General features: G+C 45.5%; 2 protein-coding genes across 2 annotated transcripts; both read left to right on the top strand.

Moving 5' to 3' along the window:
• The first annotated feature begins 621 nt into the window (after window positions 1–621).
• LOC119476995 (histone deacetylase 2-like) lies at window positions 622–16,481 on the top strand. The gene is made up of 7 exons (XM_037750740.1): window positions 622–774; window positions 866–1,006; window positions 1,700–1,808; window positions 12,861–12,991; window positions 13,489–13,644; window positions 13,736–13,793; window positions 16,075–16,481. The coding sequence occupies exons 1-7, from the start codon at window positions 669–671 to the stop codon at window positions 16,106–16,108; spliced, it is 735 nt and encodes a 244-aa protein (XP_037606668.1). The 5' UTR covers window positions 622–668; the 3' UTR covers window positions 16,109–16,481.
• On the top strand, window positions 3,810–5,849 carry LOC119476993 (putative leucine-rich repeat-containing protein DDB_G0290503). The gene is made up of 2 exons (XM_037750738.1): window positions 3,810–4,794; window positions 4,843–5,849. Exons 1-2 carry the CDS (start codon window positions 3,931–3,933, stop codon window positions 4,957–4,959), a joined length of 981 nt encoding a protein of 326 aa, XP_037606666.1. The 5' UTR covers window positions 3,810–3,930; the 3' UTR covers window positions 4,960–5,849.
• Window positions 16,482–16,915: the final 434 nt, after the last annotated feature.

The raw sequence follows: 16,915 nt of genomic DNA, 5'->3' as shown, positions 1-16,915 counted from the left end.
TCACACTGAGTCTCACACTGCCTCTCATCAGTAGTATTGGTAGTATTAGCCGTGCTGTCTTATTCTGTCCAAAATCAGATCTATTAACAACATTCTAAGATAAAACATCAGCTAAGGTCCATTACCAGATTGAAACATATTGATTTGGAGGCCTTGGTTTACATTACTTGGGTATTAACATTCAGATCTCTGGCTATGTACGCAGAGAGTTATGGATGTACTGAGTTTGTAATCCGATCACTATGCACTTTCAATGACTTATTATTTTCATTTGACAATTCCAAGTTCTGTCTGCTGTGTATGGTAGGTACCTATTAGGCATATGCTCAGTTTTAATCATCAGTCTTTATGTATTACTCATCATGCGGATGAGTCATGGTTGCCCTGACGATGAGATGCGTATACTGTAGTAAGAGGCTGGTGCTGATTGCAGTACGCTTTTGTTAAAATGTCGTCACATTACACTGAGTTCTTTATTTACTTCAAGTAAACTTGACTATGACTTTTATTGCACATTATTCCAGTGTCTATACCTCACACTATGTTAAAGTTGCTCTAAACAATGTCTTTATTTTCACGATGGATACAATTATCTCCGTGTCACACCTGCCATAGTAAGTACAGCGGGATGTCAGGTGGTTGACTCTCTTCCTGTGGCCCTGCAGGTGATGGCCAAGGTGATGGAGATGTACCAGCCCAGTGCTGTGGTTCTTCAGTGCGGTGCAGACTCTCTCTCAGGAGACCGCCTCGGCTGCTTTAACCTCACCATACGCGGTACACATACACAAAGCACGTAAATTAAAAATGAATGGAAGTCAGAAACCATGCTGGAAGTGTTACATTGTGCCTCTTTATTTTCCACCAGGCCATGCCAAGTGTGTGGAGTACATCAAGTCCTTCAACCTCCCGATGCTCATGCTGGGCGGAGGAGGATACACCATCCGCAACGTGGCTCGCTGCTGGACCTACGAGACCGCTGTAGCTCTGGACACAGACATCCCCGACGGTTTGTCACAGATTCCATCTCTAAATATGAGTGAATGTGAAGGATGCTGAAAGTAGCACTTTTGTCTGTGCTGTGTTAAGCAATAGACAATAGCGGCAGAGCAGGTCAGCAGGTCTCAGCCTCTAAAAGCTGTCTTGAAATCACTGAAAAGTTCTAAAAATGATTATTAATGTTTCATATTCAATCAACCACAAGTTAATTCTATTAAGAGAAGCACAGGGCGTGTGTAGATCTGATGCAAGATATATAATTGACTCTTTTGTGTAATGAAATGAGTTCTCTTTTAACAAAGAGAGGCGTGAAAATGAGCTTCAGCTCAGAATTGAAACACTGGAAAAGTTAAAATGTCTGCAGCACCTCTCTTGCTTGACTTGGCTCCCTCTTTATACTGTGGTGTTGGGATGTGACAGGGGATGTAATCACAGCCTGTCCAATGGGCCAGCAGTTCTCTTAATGGAATTTCGGGACATTAAGTGAACTCCCCGCTCATTTCAATCCATCCTCCACTCAGTGAGGATCAGCACGGGTTCTAACGCCTCAGTAAATCATATTAACAGCCGTGTTATCGCTGCTTTTTCATCCCAAACGACTGATAATTTGACACTGTGTTTTTATCTGCAGCGTATAAATCTCATCTCAGCTGTTCGTCTTGGCTCGGTTTGCTTACTGTTCTCATTGATGTTTCTATCGCAGAACTGCCATACAATGACTACTTTGAGTACTTTGGGCCTGACTTCAAGCTGCACATCAGCCCCTCCAACATGACCAACCAGAACACACAGGAGTACATGGACAAGATCAAGTATGTACCGTCCTTTTATTCATAGCACTGTTTCTTAACAAAGCTGCAGTAGGAATGATTATTAATTATTACTGATGACTATGTAAACATTAAGGTTATAATCTTAAATAGTTGTTCTTTTTATTGAGTTCAAAGAGGACCTGTTATGCTTTTTGTATTTTTTCAAAAAGACACAAGTTACCAAAGTAAGCTAATCGAAGCTAATCAATAAGGTTATGAATAATGTGAACGCTAGCACTAGCTGAGTCAACGTTAGCTGTGCTAAGTCTGGAAATGACTGAAAGGGTTAGTTCCGATATTTTATAAGTGGAGTTGTATGTATACTGCACTGTATACGTGTTCTGCGAAGTAAAATTAGTGACAGACAGGAGTACCGGCACGGAAGCGAAGCAACGTACTGCTGTGGACGCCGCGTTAGTTTGGATCTGAGAGTCACAATAACACAAACAAACTGTCTGATCGATGCAGCGGTAGACCAGCAACTCCTGTGTTCTGTGAGGTAAAATTACTGTTTTTGTCAATGGAATCTGGTGACTTTGAAGAGAATGATATAACAGCTTCAGTTTGCCGTTGGAAAGGGCTGTCTGACGGCGAGGTAAAGCAGCTGTGGACGGGAGCAGCAGACCCCTAAAAAAGGCCCACCTAAAGAAAAGTGTATGCTATATTTATAATATTTTCCCCACTTTACCTTACTGCAGCCTTTTCTGACAGGGAACTGAAGCTACCAAACTCCATTCACAAAAACAGTAATTTTACCTCGCAGAACACGTATTCAATATCGGAACTAACCCTTTCAGTTATTTCCAAACTTAGCACAGCTAACGTTGGCTCACCCATTTTAACACTTCAGTTGCTGGTCTATCACTGCATCGATCGGTTAGTTAGGGTTCAAGCCCAGAAGGGGCAGAACCCTATTGAGTTTGGAGGTGAAGCGGGTTCGGGAGGTGAAGCTATAACTTAAGTAGTTTTTGTGCCTAAACTAAACCAAACAGATTTATTCTTCAACAGTTATTTGCAGCGTTTTTTGGAAGTCGCAAACGTCAGATCAGAAAACACTTCTATGTGTCGTTCTAGAGGGCAAACGATGCGTTTTGTGTGTTGGAGGGTTTTGGCGAAGACGACCTGTCAATCACAGTCAGTTGTGAACATTAATATCTGATTGGTCATTGATGGGCACCGGGCCACCGTGTCCGGCTTTCTCTGCTGATGTACGGATCCCCCCTAGATGATGTACTTCGGTAAAGTTGGAAAGATATTGACAGATTCAAACTTCTTGGATCAATAACTCATAACCAAATTTTTATTTTTAATGGGAAAAATATTCAATAACTTCACTTTTAGAAAGTGTAGATCCATCAACTTTGATGGAACTACACTTTTTAAAAGCAAAGTTATTGAATATTTTTTCCCATTCAAAATTCACCAAAATTATGCAAAAGCATATTTTTCCAAACTAAGTGTTGTAGTACAGCTATGAGGAGATCATTGATGTGTGAAGATCATTGATGTGTGAAGTAATGTTGATGGTACTACACTGTTGCACTTTGTAGACGGTCCCTGACCAGTCATTTCACAGCCGGCTGCACATAGAGACCAATGTAATGTGTCCAGCTCGGAGGTTACTAACTCAAGTTACTAACTCGAGGGAACAAATTAATAAAAAAATTCTCAAGGCATGTCATCACATTCTCATGCTGTCACAGTGTGATGTCATCACATTCTCATGACATCACAGTGGGATTGTCATCACATTGTGATGTCATCCCATTCTTATGCCGTCACAGTGTGATGTCATCACATTCTCATGACATCACAGTGGGATGTCATCACATTGTGATGTCATCCCATTCTCATGCCGTCACAGTGTGATGTCATCACATTCACATGACATCACAGTGGGATTGTCATCACATTGCGATGTCATCACATTCTCATGACATCACAGTGTGATGTCATCAGCCTTCCATTTATGTTGGCTTTGAAGTTTTCATCCTTTGGTGTACGATTCGTATGGATAGACCAACTCATTTAAGTCTCACACACTTGCTGATATTGTTAGCTGACCGGTATTCGGTTGAACATCAACAATCGACGAGGGTGACTGCATCATTTACATTTCATCATGGGACAAACGTTAACCTTACCAAGCTCTTCGAACCTGAAGGCCGAAATAGATGAACTCCTAAAGAGCGAAGAAGCCTGGGCGGCAAAATTCAACGCTATTAAGGAGCTCTCAGAAAACGTTTCCGGGATAGAACAGAGCTGGGAGAGTAAAATACATCAGTTGGAGGACGACAACAAGGTCCTCACGGACAAGTTGGACCTCGCTGAGAACGACAAGAAAATGGAGGCTGAACTCCAGGAGAAGATTAGCCAGTTGGAGACACAGCTCGACCAGAAGAACTCCAAAATCCTAGATCTCAGCAAGCAGACGGTGTGTCTCTCTGAGTGGCTCACTGAGACTAGAAAAAAGCTGTTGGACAAACGAGATGAACTTGGAGACTGCGAAGAAACCTGGGAGGGCAAATACAGGGAACAGAAAATCTATTTCTATAAGGTCCAGGATGAGAAAGACGACTTCTACATGACCACGATCAAACGGATTTCGGGCGACAAGGAGAAACTTCAGGACAAGTTCAACGAGGACCTGGCGGAGAGTGACCAGAGCTGGATAAACGCAGTCAAACGGATGGACGATGAGACGACGCTTCTGGAGGATATCTGTCTGGACATGAAGAAGAAGATGAGAGGATTCTTTTCTTTCAGTAGGACGGAGGATCGAGGGAAATGGTTACAGGAGTTGAAAAGCAAAATGCGTGAGAAGTTGAAGAAAGAGGAGGAGCAGGAAGCTGAGGTGGAACAGAGAGCGCAGCGGGATGAGGCGGAGAAAAAGAAGGAGCCGGAGAAGAAGGAAAAGGGCTTTTTTCGCTGGGTGTTACGAAAGAGAAAGAGAAAGAGTGACTGTGCCAATCAGGTAGAAGAGGAGGCTGCTGGCTGTTCAGCTTCTGCAGCCTGTGACAGTCAGGTAGAGGAGGCTGCTGGCTGTTCAGCTTCTGCAGCCTGTGACAGTCAGGTAGAGGAGGCTGCTGGCTGTTCAGCTTCTGCAGCCTGTGACAGTCAGGTAGAGGAGGCTGCTGGCTGTGCAGCTTAGGTTGGACAACAATAGCTCCCTCTTCCTCCCCCCCCTCTACATCTCCTTCCTTCCTCCACCCCCACCTCCCTCCTCATGTACCTCAGGGGCGACTGTGGCTCAGAGGTAGGTGGAGCAGGTCGTCCACCAATCTGAAGGTCGGTGGTTTCGATCCCTTTGCTCCGGGTCACATGTCGATGTGTCCTTGAGCAAGACACTCAACCCCAAATTGCTCCCGAAGGCTGAGCCATCGGTGTGTGAATGAGTGTTTACATCCTGATGGGCCAAGTGGGCACCTTGTATGGCCAGCCTCTGCCATCAGTGTGTGAATGTGTGTGTGAACGGGTGAATGCTGACATGTAGTGTAAAGCACTTTGAATGGTCGGAAGACTAGAGAAGTGCTGTAGAAATGCAAGTCCATTTACCATTTACTAACCCTTCCTCTCTCTTCCCCCCCATCACCCCATCACCCTCTAGGTCTCCACCCTCACATCCTGTCAAAGGGATAGTTTGGGTGTTTTGAAGTGGGGTACTTTTACTTGTATTAGGTACTTATCCATAGTAGTTGTGATACTTACAGTGGATGGAGGACCTCGTACACCCCCACTTCAAAACACCCAAACTATCCCTTTGACATTAGGGGCGACATAGTGACTAAGTGATTAGCACTGTAGCCTCATACAGACACCAACAGCTGTCGGGCTGTGTGGACTTTGTATAGTCTGCCTGTGTCTGCGTGGGTTTTCTCCTGGTGCTCAGGTTTCCTCCCACAATATTTGGACACTGTATATATGTGCATATATACAGTAGTTTGAAGAAACACCATCTGCATGTAGTAGATGGTGTAGCTTGGACACATCATCAGTGATGAATGATGATTATATAATGATTATATAATGATTATATATATATGTATATATATATACAAATAAATGATTAATAAAATAAATAAATAATAAACAGTCAAATACAATTTTGATATGTCTGTCTCTCTGAATAAATGTGTACAATATAAATACAACTGTATGACATTATGGTGGCTATAAAGTAGAAGTACTGGTATCCGTTTAAGTTGTGATTTAAACAACGCTGAAGCCGATCAATAAAATGATCAATGTCACGTAATAAAAGATGTTCCAAATGGTATTTTAGGCGCCGGTTCTGTAATAAACAATGATGTTTTGCAGTAAAAACCATTTAACCTTTATGACTGAGGGGCTCATGATTATTTTTAATATGAGCATTATTAACTTCTAATTAGGATGCACGCGCACATGGACACGCGCGCGGTAGTCTGAAATAAGATAGCAACTAACAGACCGGTGTAAACAGAACCAAGTGACACATCCAACCTGGTGGATTGTCAGTACTAAACTATCTCTAAACTTGATTAAAGGGACAAATTAAAGGGGCAGTGAGCTCAATTTACTTTATTGACGATTGCTACCAAATTTTCTGTGGCTCATTATTGGACCGAGCTCATCAAAAGTTGCATAAAGCTTGTTGATATCTTATTGCATTTCGAAGATAATAAGTCAACAACCATTTGGCCCATCATCTCGAAACTTGCGAGCTATGTCCACAAGAGTACCTTGAGCGAAAAAGGCTCTTGGCGAACTGCCACTTGCAGCTGTAACTTGTTTGTGTTATTGTGTTACTTTTGGATCTGAACTAACGTGGAGTCCACATCAGCAGCTTAGCTTCCGTGTCGGTACTCCAGGTCTGCTTCTCCAAACTGGGAGCGCGCCGACCACCATCTAAGTTACTGTACGTAATACACTGACTATGGATAAGGGATACAAAACTGAACCGTAAAAAAGAAAATTACAATAATGACGTGCAAACCGAATCGTGGGCTTGTTGAACCGTTACTAATTATTTGATGAGGTTCCATGTCACGTCTCTGGCCTTGACTCCAGTAGTTTTTCAGTGTTCTGCTTCCCCTGGGTCTCCCCCTCCCCTGCCTGTGGATGTGGCAGGGGCGCGGCTTCCTCATCAAGCACCTGGTCTCACTCTCCACTCTGCACTCTGCACCTGTCAACAATCACCTAATCAACCCACAGTACAAGAACACCAGCTTTCCTGCCAGTCCTCGCCAGATTGTTCTGCCTACCAGTTGGTATTTTCTCGGCCGCTCTGTATGATAATTACCAGAGTTATTCCTGTGTTTCCTAGTGCTTCTGTTATCTAACATTGTGTTCTCCTGTCTTCTGGATTCCAGTGCCAGCCTCCTATCGAGCCATCCTCACACCGCCGCAGCTCATTCCTCCAGCTACTCCACCCTGCTCAACAGCCTGCCTGTCCCCTGCCTTCTCCAGCGCCCTCACCACCTTTATTACAATAAATCCACCTGACTTTCAACCACCATCCAGCTGTGTCTGTGTCTGCTTCTGGGTCCTAAACCAAAGCCATCACAGAACAATCTGGCCACCATGGACCCAGCAGACACAGATTCACTCCGCCATGCTTTAGCCTCCCAGGGTTCGCTGGTTGGACAACATGACAAGATCCTCCGTGAATTGGTGGAGAATCTGCGAGCCCTTTCCTCCAATGTCATCCAACTCGGCAGCCAAATGGACCAGGTCAACGCCCATCTCACAGCTTCATCTGCCACAGCAGCTTCACCAGCTGACCCCCCACCAGCGCTCCCAACGCCTCCACAAGGGCATGCCACCCCAGCCCCACTAGCCCGTGAGCCTTTCATTCCGACTCCAGAACGCTACTCTGGGGATTTGGGGGCTTGTGGGCGGTTCCTTCTCCAGTGTTCTCTCGTGTTCCAGCAGCAACCTACCACCTACGTTTCAGATAAGTCACGCATAGCATTTATTTTGGGTTTACTTACTGGTAAAGCTTCTCAGTGGGCTACAGCTTTGTGGGAGAGGCAGTCTCCTATTTGTAATTCTTACCCAGTATTCATAGCTGAATTGAGAAAAGTTTTTGATCATCCTGTTCAGGGTAAAGAGGCTGCTAACCGTCTCCTCTCCCTCCGTCAGGGCTCTGGATCAGTTGCAGAGTATGCAGTTGAGTTTAGGATCCTGGCAGCAGAGAGTGGGTGGGATGAAGTGTCTTTACAAGGAGTGTTTGTTCATGGGTTAGCTGAGAATATTAAGGATGAGTTGGCTGCAAGGGATGAGACTGATAGTTTAGACTCCCTTATTTCCCTGTCCATACGCTTAGACAACCGTCTTCGTGAACGCCGTAGGGAGAGAGCCAGCCGCCCGCATGCCTCCACTTCTCCTTTCCAGTCCAAACCTGCCCCCCGGGTGATCCCTGACAGCCAGTTCTTCACCAGCCAGCCCCTCAGTTCCTCAGCATCACCCTCAATGGAGGAGCCCATGCAGTTGGGACGAGCTCGTCTCTCACCCTCAGAGCGCCAACGGCGAGTCAAGGCTGGTGTGTGTGTCTATTGTGGCAAGGCTGGCCACTTCCTCGCTTCTTGTCCTCACCTGCCAAAAGATTAGGCTCATCCGGAACTGGAGAGGCCCTGATGAGCCACACCTCCACCTCTCCATCAGCCCCTCACCCCCGTATGCAATTTAATGCATCCCTTGTGTGCCAGGGTGACTCTATCCCCCTTCTTGCTCTGGTTGATTCTGGGGCTGATGATAATTTCATTGACTCCACCCTCGTTACCCAAGCTGGGATCCCTGTTGAAGCCCTTCCTGCTCCTAAGGATGTCAATGCGCTGGATGGAAGGCTCCTGGCCCGCATTACTCATCACACTGTTCCCCTGAGTCTCATCCTGTCAGGTAATCATCACGAATCTATAAAACTGCTAGTTATTCCCTCACCTCATGCTCCTGTGGTCCTAGGTCAGCCCTGGCTTAAACTCCATAACCCCCATATTGATTGGTCCACCGCATCTATTGCTAGTTGGAGCACCTTTTGCCACTCCCACTGTCTCCAGTCAGCCCTAGCTCCCTCTCAGTTAACTGCTGCTCCTACTTTTGAGCCCCCTGACCTCTCTTCAGTCCCTCCTGTGTACCATGACTTAGGTGAGGTGTTTAGTAAGCAGCGGGCCCAAACCTTGCCCCCACATAGGCCCTATGATTGTGCTATAGACCTGCACCATGGTGCCCCCCTTCCCTCGAGCCGTCTCTATAAACTCTCCCGTCCCGAAAGGGAGGCTATGGAGAAGTACATCAACGACTCACTAGTTGCTGGTTTTATTCGACCCTCCTCTTCTCCTGTTGGTGCCGGCTTCTTCTTTGTTGCAAAGAAAGATCACACCCTACGCCCCTGTATTGATTTCCGTGGCCTCAACGACATAACCATTAAAAACAAGTATCCACTACCCCTCATCGACCCCTCTTTCGAGCCCCTGCACAAGGCCACTGTTTTCTCAAAGCTGGACCTCCGGAACGCTTACCATCTGATCCGAGTCAGAGAAGGAGATGAGTGGAAGACTGCATTTAACACTCCCCTGGGCCATTTTGAGTATCAAGTCATGCCCTTTGGCCTCACCAACGCCCCTGCAGTTTTCCAGGCCTTGGTTAATGACATCCTCTGTGACATGCTGAACCACTTCATTTTTGTTTATCTAGATGATATACTCATCTTCTCCCGGAACATGGAAGAACATGTTCAACATGTGAGGTTAGTGCTCCGTCGTCTTCTGGAAAACAAGCTGTTTGTAAAAGCTGAAAAGTGTGACTTCCACGTGACTTCTGTGAGTTTTCTGGGCTTCATCATCGAGCAGGGGCAGGTGAAGACGGACCCAGCAAAGGTTCAGGCGGTGGCTGAGTGGCCCAAACCCACTACACGGAAACAGTTGCAGCGATTCTTAGGATTCGCCAACTTCTACAGACGGTTCATTCGAGACTACAGTAGAGTGGCGGCCCCTCTCACACAACTCACCTCCCCAGCCATCCCCTTTACTTGGACGCCGGAGGTTGACATAGCATTTGACACTCTGAAACAGTTATTCACTAGTGCTCCAATTCTAACTCACTCTGATCCCTCTTTGCAGTTTGTTGTGGAGGTGGATGCCTCTGATTCAGGTGTGGGGGCCGTCCTCTCTCAGCGGTCTCCTAAGGATCACAAGCTGCACCCCTGTGCCTTCTTCTCCCGGCGCCTTTCTCCGGCAGAGCGCAACTACGATGTGGGAAACCGTGAGCTGTTGGCGGTGGTCCTGGCACTTGAGGAATGGAGGCACATGCTGGAAGGGGCTGAGCAGCCATTTGTAGTTTGGACAGACCACAAAAACCTCTCTTACCTCCGCTCTGCTAAACGGCTAAATTCCCGCCAGGCTCGGTGGGCTCTGTTCCTGGGAAGGTTTAACTTCAGTCTCACTTACCGTCCTGGCTCACGCAACACCAAACCTGATGCCCTCTCCCGCCAGTCTGTCCCAGAGAAATCCTGCTCTGAGCCAGAAACCATTCTACCTCATTCCTGTGTGGTGGCCGCAGCTACATGGGAGATTGAGACCCGCATACGGGAGGCACAGCGCTCTCATCCAGACCCAGGTAATGGCCCTCCTAACTGTCTGTTTGTGCCTGATTCAGCCAGATCTCAAGTTCTACAATGGGGCCATTCATCTAAGCTCACCTGCCACCCTGGTTTCCACCGCACCCTCTCCTTCATCAAACGGCGGTTCTGGTGGCCATCCATGACCCGCGACACCCGTGCCTTCGTGTCCGCCTGCTCCGTCTGTGCCCGCAGCAAGGCCTCCCATCAACCCCCAGCTGGTCTCCTGCGCCCTCTGCCCGTCCCCAGCCGACCCTGGTCCCACATAGCTGTGGACTTTGTCACCGGTTTACCCCCGTCAGAAGGTAACACAATCATATTGACTGTGGTAGACCGTTTTTCCAAGGCTGTGCATTTTGTCCCTCTCCCTAAATTACCCTCAGCCACAGAGACTGCGGACCTCCTGGTCCTCCATGTGTTTCGTCTTCATGGCATCCCCCAGGACATCGTCTCTGACCGGGGACCACAGTTCTCTTCCCAGGTCTGGAAGGCCTTTTGCCAGGCTCTGGGTGCCACAGCTAGTCTCTCCTCTGGGTACCACCCTCAAACGAATGGGCAGACGGAGCGGGCAAACCAAGATCTCGGGGCAGCCCTGCGTTGTGTCACTGCTCACCACCCGTCCTCCTGGAGTAGACAGTTACCCTGGGTTGAGTATGCCCATAACTCACTCACCAGCGCCGCCACAGGTATGTCCCCCTTCATGGCCTCTCTAGGCTATCAACCTCCCCTCTTCTCAGTCCAGGAGGAGGCTGTGGCGGTGCCATCGGTCCAAGCCAACATCCAAAGGTGTCGGCGGATTTGGAGAGAGGTCCGGTCTGCCCTTCTCCGTTCAGCTGTCCGGAATCAACGCCTTGCTGACCGCCATCGATCCCCTGCACCCACTTACCAACCCGGTCAAAAGGTATGGCTTTCCTCCCGTGACTTGCCCCTTCAGGTGGAGTCCCATAAATTGGCTCCCCGATACATTGGACCTTTTGAAGTTGACAAGATCATTAATCCCACTGTTATCAAGTTAAAGTTGCCTTCATCTCTGAGAGTCCACCCCACGTTCCATGTTTCGCTGCTTAAGCCTGTGTCTTCCAGCCCCTTGTGCCCTCCAGCCGAACCCCCTCCACCCCCCCGGATCATCGACAATCACCCTGCCTTCACTGTTCGGCGGATTCTGGACGTCCGTCGCCGAGGCCGGGGGTTCCGGTTCTTGGTTGACTGGGAGGGTTATGGCCCAGAGGAACGCTCATGGATCCCGCGCAGCTTCTTTCTGGATGCCTCCCTCATTCGGGACTTTTATCGGGAGCATCCAGACAAGCCTGGGGCGCCCGGAGGCGCCCGTTGAGGGGGGGGTCCTGTCACGTCTCTGGCCTTGACTCCAGTAGTTTTTCAGTGTTCTGCTTCCCCTGGGTCTCCCCCTCCCCTGCCTGTGGATGTGGCAGGGGCGCGGCTTCCTCATCAAGCACCTGGTCTCACTCTCCACTCTGCACTCTGCACCTGTCAACAATCACCTAATCAACCCACAGTACAAGAACACCAGCTTTCCTGCCAGTCCTCGCCAGATTGTTCTGCCTACCAGTTGGTATTTTCTCGGCCGCTCTGTATGATAATTACCAGAGTTATTCCTGTGTTTCCTAGTGCTTCTGTTATCTAACATTGTGTTCTCCTGTCTTCTGGATTCCAGTGCCAGCCTCCTATCGAGCCATCCTCACACCGCCGCAGCTCATTCCTCCAGCTACTCCACCCTGCTCAACAGCCTGCCTGTCCCCTGCCTTCTCCAGCGCCCTCACCACCTTTATTACAATAAATCCACCTGACTTTCAACCACCATCCAGCTGTGTCTGTGTCTGCTTCTGGGTCCTAAACCAAAGCCATCACATTCCAGAGACATATAGGAGGCATTTATCTGAACATAGGCCCATTTGACCATTAAGTACCCTGCTTTATTTCATGTATAAAATCAGTGATATGGCTTCATATAATATAGAAATATAATTTGTTACTATCAATCAATCTATGTATATATTTTGGAGTTCAAACACATAGAAAATGGTTATGTTTTTCTTCTCCCTAATGTGCCAAACAAACTGAACTGAAACCATCACCCAAAAACCGCGATACAAACTGAACCTTGGGCTTGTTGAACCGTTGCACCACAAATATATACTGTATTGCTCCACAGACATATAGAAAATAGCATTTTGACGCTCAGACATACATACTTTGACAAAGATTTGAATGCTCCCATTTGAATACATAAGGAACACCTCTGGGAAGCTACATGATATATGAAACTCATCATAATGGACCCGCCCTTTAAATGAAACGGACATGAATGAAACATAAAGAATAAACCTAATTTTCTAACAAATATTCCTGTGTCTATTTAACAATTGATTTCATGCTAGTTATTTAAATGGCTCCAGACTCACCTGAGTGTATCGGCTTTGTGTATGTGATGTGTTCAGGCAGCGACTGTTTGAGAACCTGCGGATGCTGCCTCATGCTCCTGGAGTGCAGATGCAGGCCATCCCGGAGGACGCAATCCCGGACGACACCGTGGACGAGGACACGGAGGATCCTGACAAACGCTTGTCCAGTAAGACTGCTGTTCATTTTCATTCCATATCCCTTCTCTTACACACAGTTAGGATGAGTTGATATACCCATGTTTATTCCTCGTTATGCTCAACTTTGTCACAATAATGTGTTTGTGACAAATACTGGTTATTGCTGACTCTTGAAATAGATGACTTCCTTGATTTCATAATGTGGTAGCATTTACTGTTAGTGAATGATCTATAAAGAAACTATATTCCTGTTAGCATCTGATTGTATAGAAGTCTATGAGAAAATGATCCTACTTCTCACTTGATTTATTACCTCAGTAAACATTGTAAACATGAGTTTATGGTCTGAAGCTTTCCCTACTAGTATCTAAGAAAAGCTGAGCCCCTCCCAGATGTCATCACCCTAAAACAATTTATAAAAACTCAAACTAAATCTTCCAATTTGAATAAAGTAATCCACTGTATTAAATTAGACTTTTTAATTTTGTTGTAGCATCATTCATCAGAGTGTGTTGTGTTCTTGCAGTTCGTGCCACGGACAAGAGGATAGCCTGTGATGAAGAGTTCTCCGACTCTGAGGACGAGGGGGAGGGAGGCAGGAAGAACGTGGCCAATCACAAGAAGGGTGCAAAAAGGCCCCGAGTGGACGAAGACAAGAAGGAAGGAGAGGAGAAGAAGACCGGTGGGTATTCTCAAGTGTGAATGCTTCCACAGTGGTGAAATGACTGATGTTGTTTTTATACATGATTCTTTTGTTCTCCTTCCTATCGCAGAGATAAAAGAGGAAGAGAAAACAAAGGACATCGGCGCTGAGAAGACTGAGTCTAAAAGGTAAGAGGAGCCTCTCTACCAGTATTTGTCCAACAACGTCTTCACACACACTTCCACAAAACATCTTTCTTTTGCGATTCTGTATTTACTCACTACCTCTTCACGTCCAGTTCAGAGCGACTGAATGCTGTTTTAAATTCAGTTAAGTTCTGTGTTTACACCTGTCTGGCAGTGCTTTCACGTGCACTAAAGTAACCCAGTTACTGTCGGCTTTCTGCACTAATGCTTTCTGTAACCAGGGAAGAGGATTAGAGAAACCTTAATGCTGATACTGCATTTTTCTTTGAACGCATATTTTCAATTTGCCCTTTACAAGTTTTTTGATCAGCTTTTCACCAGGGCTGTCAAAGTTAATGCGAACGTGTTAACGCAAATTCATTTTAACGCCGCTAATTTCTTTGATGCATTAACTCAACTTGGGATTTTTAAGTTGCGGCTTAAGTTTTTTTATGCTAAATGCAGTACCTTTGAGGGTTTCTGGACAATATCTGTCATTGTTTTGTGTTGTTAATTGATTTACAATAATAAATATATACATACATTTGCATAAAGCAGCATATTTGTCCACTCCCATGTTGATAAGAGTATTAAATACTTGACAAATCTCCCTTTAAGGTACATTTTGAACAGATAAATAAAATGTGTGATTAATTTGTGGTTCATCACGATTAACTATGGACAATCATGCGATTAATCGTGGTTAAATATTTTAATCGATTGACAGCCCTGCTTTTTACGTGTGCATGACAAAAACAGTTAAAGACGTATCGCTGTGACAGCAGTGCAGCAGGATGAGAGGAAAGATCATTACACGTAGCGTGCATCCTTGTATTCAAGTCTGATAAAAACTCACACAAAGCTAGTATCCACAGCAGTGCTCTGTGCAAACTATGCACTCTCACTACAGAGCCATGTCCTCATTGCATCAGTCCAAATGTTCTGAAACACACACACAGACACTAAAATAAGGAAAGCAGAATATCTTAATGCAGTTAAAGAAAGTAAGCCCTAGTTCCTAAACAAGGTGTATTGGAAAATCTGACCTGGTGTGTGTAAACGCAGATTTTACAGTAACCAGGTTAGCACAGTATCTAATCTAAGAGTAACCTGGTTTCTTGTGTGCATGTACATCCAGTATACTGTAGGTCTGTCTTGTTTAGCATGCAGTTCTGTACAGCTCTGGATTGGTTTGTAATAAAGTGTGATCCCGCGATTACATACAAAGTCAATGCAAAGACGCAAATAGACGCGAATTCGCACCGGGCAACGCGAATGGTGCGAATGACACAATGCGAACACACGGAATTTGCATATTCCATTCGTGTGACGCTGTGTCGCGAAAGCTTATCAGCGTTGAGATTCTCCTCCTGTCGTCACTGACGTCCTGATGTTGTTAAATCAGAAAAGGAGGAAATAAATCTTGTATGTGTCTGTGGTCACCCCAGAGCTACGAGAGTACATCATATGTGTACGGAGACCGGACCAAACGCTGTGTATAAATGTGTGTGTATAAACCACAGACTCTCTATGGTAGAAACAACAGCGTCGCTGCCGTATTTATGTCTAGATGACTTTATGTTGAGTGTTGATTGAGCAGCTGCATAGCCTGGCACTGATCCATCCAAACTCCATTCAGAAAACAAGCAATTTGAAAGTTGTTTACTTGTCGTCTTGCAGACAGACCTGACAAAGCATCAATTCAGACTTTTTACAAATCTGCATCATTATGTAGTTATTTCGGCATCATTTGATCCGTTTATTGACATTAAATCACAGCACAATCTGTTTATTTTGGGTTCATACCGCAGTAGCGACGTGTGGCTTGCTAGATACAGTCAGTGCAATGGCACTGTATGTGAATACAGCTCTCCGCCGGGTGATGTTATGAACCCAGACACAACGGAGTTTGGTTGTCTGACATATCTGGGACTTCCACAAGCAAAGCAGCAACAGTGGTTATTTCTTCCATGGTCAATGGAGGAAATGGTGGAAAGAAAAGTTGTTGGTAATTATGGACACAAATGATGCCGGTGGTCCGACTTGCGCGAGTAAAGCGAGGCGAAAATTTGCTTGGCTCTTGGTGAGAATGCGACATTAGACTTCCTGAAATCACGTGTGTATGATTAAAATCACACTTCATGAGGAATGCTGTGAAGTTTCATTTGCCTTTTAAATGTTTAATTTGGCCAATCTAATTGTGTTTTTACTTATTCTACATATTGCAGCGCACCTTTTCCCCCGTAATATTTAGAATAAATCTCCAACTCTCATTTTCCTTCAGCAGTGTGAAGACTGAGCAGACCAGCAGTGCCTGAATTCTTCTTCTTCTACTTCCACAAACACACACAAAACTCAACGGTGCTGTCCCCCCCCCCCCCCAAGGATCCAACTCTTCACTGAATCACTGTCGGAAGCATTATATTTATTATGACTCTATTTTCTACTTGTAAATCTCTTGTGAATCGTCCCTCCTTGTGCAGCGTATCAGTGGATTCCTTGAATCCAACATGCTAATTATGTCCTTTGATACCCTGAACCGTGTTATTCCAATGTGCTTTATCTTCTGAAGGAAACCTTGACTTAACTTGTGTGTAGGAAACTGTGGGTGAACCTGTAGATGAACCTAGAAAGAGTTCATGTTTAAATTTCAATATTTTGTATTCGTCAATAAAACGTTTATACTGTTTCGCTGAAATGTGTATTACTTGAAATATGGTGCTAGCTCAGAGGTTTGTGTAATGATTATTATTCAAATGTTTTTATCAGGTTTTCAAACATTTACACATTATACAGTATGCCAACATCTGCATCTGCATCTACCTGAGAGGCTGGCCAACACCAAAATTAATAAATATATAGTAAGAAATATTAGATATAAATGTAAATTATGTCTGCTGTGGATCGGGCGTTTTGAGGAGGAAGAAGATATACACGTAGGCAAAATTGTTGGTACCCTTCCGTTAAAGAAAGAAAAACCCACAATGGTCACTGAAATAACTTGAAACTGACAAAAGTAATAATAAAAATTCACTGAAAATGAACTAATGAAAATCAGCTATTGTTTTTGAATTATGGTTCAACAGAATCATTTTAAAAAACAAACTAATGAAACTGGCCTAGAC

Source organism: Sebastes umbrosus, chromosome 18 (assembly GCF_015220745.1).
Source record: "Sebastes umbrosus isolate fSebUmb1 chromosome 18, fSebUmb1.pri, whole genome shotgun sequence".
NCBI classification, from domain to species: Eukaryota; Metazoa; Chordata; class Actinopteri; order Perciformes; family Sebastidae; genus Sebastes; species Sebastes umbrosus.
This window is presented reverse-complemented; position numbering and strand designations above follow the sequence as displayed.

Bases quoted from the DNA above. Each gene is read 5' to 3' on its own strand.
- LOC119476993 (XM_037750738.1), top strand. From the start codon at position 3,931: ATGGGACAAACGTTAACCTTACCAAGCTCTTCGAACCTGAAGGCCGAA. The intron at 4,795-4,842 runs GCTGCTGGCTGT...CAGGTAGAGGAG, and splicing joins CCAATCAGGTAGAAGAGGAG to GCTGCTGGCTGTTCAGCTTC.
- LOC119476995 (XM_037750740.1), top strand. From the start codon at position 669: ATGGCCAAGGTGATGGAGATGTACCAGCCCAGTGCTGTGGTTCTTCAG. The intron at 1,007-1,699 runs GTTTGTCACAGA...TTTCTATCGCAG, and splicing joins GGACACAGACATCCCCGACG to AACTGCCATACAATGACTAC. The intron at 12,992-13,488 runs GTAAGACTGCTG...GTGTTCTTGCAG, and splicing joins TCCTGACAAACGCTTGTCCA to TTCGTGCCACGGACAAGAGG.